The sequence below is a fragment of the Tubulanus polymorphus genome, chromosome 1, assembly GCF_964204645.1.
Source record: "Tubulanus polymorphus chromosome 1, tnTubPoly1.2, whole genome shotgun sequence".
Taxonomy (NCBI): domain Eukaryota; kingdom Metazoa; phylum Nemertea; class Palaeonemertea; order Tubulaniformes; family Tubulanidae; genus Tubulanus; species Tubulanus polymorphus.
This window is the reverse complement of record NC_134025.1, coordinates 14,225,793-14,230,249: the sequence shown is the minus strand read 5'-3', so window position 1 is coordinate 14,230,249 and position 4,457 is coordinate 14,225,793. Positions and strand designations below refer to the sequence as shown.

The 4,457-nt window shown below is 36.0% G+C and overlaps 2 protein-coding genes across 2 annotated transcripts; one reads left to right on the top strand and one right to left on the bottom strand.

The window, feature by feature from the left end:
• Positions 1-483: 483 nt before the first annotated feature.
• LOC141915409 (P2X purinoceptor 7-like) lies at positions 484-1,696 on the top strand. Its single transcript, XM_074806928.1, has 2 exons — positions 484-780; positions 1,038-1,696. The coding sequence occupies exons 1-2, from the start codon at positions 515-517 to the stop codon at positions 1,462-1,464; spliced, it is 693 nt and encodes a 230-aa protein (XP_074663029.1). The 5' UTR covers positions 484-514; the 3' UTR covers positions 1,465-1,696.
• A 5-nt stretch (positions 1,697-1,701) lies between these two features.
• Positions 1,702-4,255, bottom strand: LOC141915410 (uncharacterized). The gene is made up of 10 exons (XM_074806929.1): positions 4,157-4,255; positions 3,786-4,073; positions 3,461-3,701; positions 3,198-3,375; positions 2,886-3,113; positions 2,632-2,803; positions 2,394-2,539; positions 2,137-2,310; positions 1,931-2,025; positions 1,702-1,843 (listed from the first exon to the last, which is right to left on the bottom strand). Exons 2-5 carry the CDS (start codon positions 3,941-3,943, stop codon positions 2,896-2,898), a joined length of 795 nt encoding a protein of 264 aa, XP_074663030.1. The 5' UTR covers positions 3,944-4,073; positions 4,157-4,255; the 3' UTR covers positions 1,702-1,843; positions 1,931-2,025; positions 2,137-2,310; positions 2,394-2,539; positions 2,632-2,803; positions 2,886-2,895.
• Positions 4,256-4,457: the final 202 nt, after the last annotated feature.

The following is a 4,457-nucleotide window of genomic DNA, read 5'->3' as shown; positions in this document are numbered from 1 at the left end:
ATGTTTGGTGATCAAGAGTTAGAGGTAGTTAAAGATTATGTTTATCTCGGAGTAAAATTCAATTGGAATGGTAACTTTGCTAAGGCAAAAAAGTATCTTTACGATAAAGCTATCAGAGCTATGTTTTCGATCGTTCAAAAAGGCAGACGTTTGAAATTGCCCATAGATGTTATGTTTAAATTATTTGATACGTGTGTTGCTCCAATAGCCATGTATGGGTGTGAGATCTGGGGATATGAAAATCTTGATTTATTAGAAAATATTCATCGCTTCTTCTGTAAAATCTTAAAGGGTAACTGACACTTTTTCAAGAATTTTCTACTTTTGGAATAAAATGATTCATTATAGTATACTATTGAGATTGACAATTTGAAAGATCGGAAAAAATTTCAATTTATAATGATATTTGATGATTTTGATTTTCGCGCGCCTCGTTTTGTTTACATCGTTCCGGAAAAACACGTGTACTGCGGGCTATTTATAGAACTACGTCATTAAAGGCAGCGACTCAATAATGGCGTCTATAGAAATGAATAGAGAATCGGACAATGGGAGCGATTCATCTGAATTTAATGCCACTTCGGCATCAAATTCAGATGAATCGCTTAGTGATTTTGAATGGCAGGAAACAAGTGACGAAGAGGAATTAATGATCGGGCCGTATTTATACGAACCAGAGGCAGAACCGAAGCGAAACGGCGATGAACCCAGACCGGAGGCAGAGGGAGACGACGACGAAGGCCGAATAAACCGTTTGGAGCTGCATAATCTGAATCAGTGGTATGTTCATATAACAATTAACTTAAAAATATATATTTTAAGATTCATTAAGCCGTAGATTTAATTATAGGTTTTTGAGCTTTGTTGGCGAAGTTGAGAGAATCTTATCATGTTCGTTTCAAAAGCTCAGTGCGATTCAACGTCGTTGTGCTGGCACTGCTGGACTATTCTTGCACTGCATTGCATCAGCATAGGCTTACAACAAGTAGATACCTATATCCATACCTTAAAAATATTTTTATGGATAATCTTTTTAGGTGCCAATGTGGACACTGTCAGATCTTAGAGACGGAGCAAGAGTGTGTGTGCTGTATGGAGATTGATGTCGTGAAAAGAAGACTGGAATGGGTTTGGGAGGAGTCCGGACAAAATGAAGAGACCTGCATGACGGACACAGCAGCTTTCGCTTCGATCTGTTTGAACCCTTGGGTCCTGCAGCTGATGTGGACCGAATTTAAACGGCAGTACGGACGGAAAAGTTTTGAAGGGCCAGCAAATGCGAAATTAAGACATGTAGCATACAGATCATTTGTTCGGTGGTGTTGGGGATATTTGGGCAAGGAGAATAGGAGAATTTTGCCTGCTTGTGTCGTTTCGTGCATCCGCGCACATTTCCCTGAGGACGGTTATGAGGAGGACCATGTATATAAAGGATTTCGTAATGTGTCGATTGATGGACCATAATGAATTAAAATAGAAGAATTCAACTTAAAAATTCTAACGATGTTTATATATTCTTCTTAACTTGTGCTTTTCTTACAGATATTTTAATAAAACAATGACATCGCTTAGATATAAAATATAAATTTTATTGCATATTTATAATGTATAAAACGTTTTGCTTTCAATCCATTGAGTTCTAATTTAAACATCTGATCGCAATTAATTGTTCAAGTAAGGAGCAGTTTTGTTATGCTTAAGCAGATCAATAATTTTATTTTCAGTTTCCTATCAATTTTCTACAGATCATTTATTGAGTGAACTGGTGTCTACAACTTTCACTTAGACTTGTAGTTTCACCATTAATCTTCCCATGCAAATGTAGATATTTTGTCTTTATCACCTGAAAAAGACATGAAAAATATTTTAGGTTGAATTATAAAACGAATACAAGATATATCATGATTCCTGATGTTGAAATAAAACGTACTCGGTATCTTTGAACTGCCAAATTTCAAATATATTTCTTCGTACATTATTTTTCGAATTAAATCATCACTTCGGGTCATCATTTTTTCCGCAGACCTAAAAAGAATGTATTTTTTAAGAAAATCAATATAATTGTCATGTTTTCATGTGCATGTATTACAATTTTAAATGAAATTATACCTTCAATACAAATGTCAAGAGACTTACCATTCAATCATCTATTAGTTTTTTTGAATCTTGTCCTGTGCATTGCGATGGCTTCCTCTTTGGTGATTTTTTCTTTGTTTGATGTGAGATTTGGTGGTACTGTGATTATTTTCCTCGGCCTATCTGCTTCTTCCACGTCCTCGAGTATCTTGTTCCAGCAAATGTCGACATATTCTGAAATAAAAAACACTGTTAGCCAACAATGTGTTTGGTAATGAATTATTTACATAAGTTTAGTTAATGACTTTAATATTCACCATAAGTGGCATCAGTGAGTAGTTTTCGTAATGTGTGGGTGTCCTTGTATTTTGGATAGACAATGCTATATTTTTTTGTCCCATCAATCTTTGTGCCTTGTATTCTGTCACTATTCTCATTGAAATGTAGGGCAGCTATTTGTAACCTAAGAGAAGACATAAGACATTGATATAAGTCTTAGCAGGGACATATGTATGAAAAAATAGAAATCACTCAATTGTTATATACTTTGCTTACCTGCTTGTCATTCCATTGTAAGAAAACTGAATCATCTTCGGGGCAAAATGATTGAATAAACTGTGAAGACACTCCAGTTTACTGGTCTGGCCGTATGGTGACATCATCTTCACTTTATTTATAACCCGTGTATTCGTCAGATATTTTTGCATAGAATCACCAACCAAAGATCCTGTAAATAGTACATCAAATGTTTCATCACATGAAATTAGATATAATTTCTGATTCAGTAGTTGCAATAGATAATATCTTACCTGGATAAAGCTATTTCTTTTCTGATGTTATGGGTTCATGGCTGCAGTCTTCATGATTGTCTTGGATGTGTTTGACTGCTGATGACCATTTTTTACTGATGCCTTCTTTATCCCCGGGTGATGATGATGCAGCGCACCAGTACAAATGACATTTTATTGACTTTATCCAATCCTTGATTTCTTCACATTCCTTTTTCCTTGACATTATTTCTAGTTTCTTGGTTATACCTTGAAATGAAAAATTAGTATTTCGTCTCATTTTTGATTCCGTGAGTGATATGTAAATTCTACACAAAGAATTTTTGAACTTACTTTTAACAACGTGCCAGCAGTCATAATAGTGAGCTACATTCCAAACTTCCCTTGTCCATTTAGTAATTTGAATGTGCATATCCGAAATAAATGCCATCACTTTCAGGTTTCCTATCTGTATTCGGCAACGCTTTAAGCCTTCCAATTCCATTGCATTTGAATTCTTTACCTCATTCGACTAAAAAAATCAATAACAAAGATAGACGTAAACCTTTCTCTGTTTTAAATTCAGGAAAAAGCAAGATTTTATGGTTCTGACATACCTGAACAAGTTGAAACGCGATCACTTTGTTAGTTATTAAATCCATCAGAGTGTAACTTCCAAATTTAGCAGAATGACCCATAGAATCGCAACGTCCATCACCAGCAAGCAATCGTGGCCCTGGTAATTTGTTGACAAGTGCCGATCTACTTGCTTCCCACACAGATGAAACAGCATCGTGAAGATAGTTTTTCTGGTACCGGAAATATGTCCTGGTACTCTGAGCCTTTATATTCATGAAACTGAAATTGGATTGACCATTACATTTATAACTTTAAAAAATTATGTTTGATTAGACTGAAAGTATTGTTTTTACTGCAACTTACTTGAACAGTCGAAAAACTTTTGTGGGCAAACTTCCTGTTAAAAGAACCATGGCACTTAATAAAACATCCAATATAGGAATTCCTCGAGCAACTGTTGGTTGGCTGGACCATTCAGTAGTTTCACCACAATTCAAACAATTTGTTCTGACAGTCAACATTGTTCCTCTGTGCCTCTTCCAAACTTGGTTCTCTCTTCCACAGCGCCGGCAGTATTGTAACAGCTGCAGAATTGCTGACTGGAACACAATAATCTTGGTTTGGTCTTTATACGACTTATCCGATTCATCACTGCAATGATAAATGAAGTTTTATACAAAAGAAAGGAAAATATCATTCATGATTAAAATATTATACTGAAGATTATGCAAAACCTGGCTCTCAGTCTCAGCAATGACTCGCCGTCTCTCCCTCTTCTCAAACACTTTTCGTCCAGGCTTTCGTGGTGGCGAGAAGAAATCCTCTGGTTGAGATGTAGATTCAGGGGTTTCTATCACAGTGTGGATCGATGGCACGGCTCCTTGTTTCAGCAACAATCTATTTCAAGCAAAAGGCAACCGTTAATTCACAAGGCTCGTGAAATATTCATTTTGTTATTGTAGTTAGTGAGTGAAGTAAGGCACTCACAATGACAATAAAAGCCTATTGTACGATGGCCAATGCACTGTGGCCTAT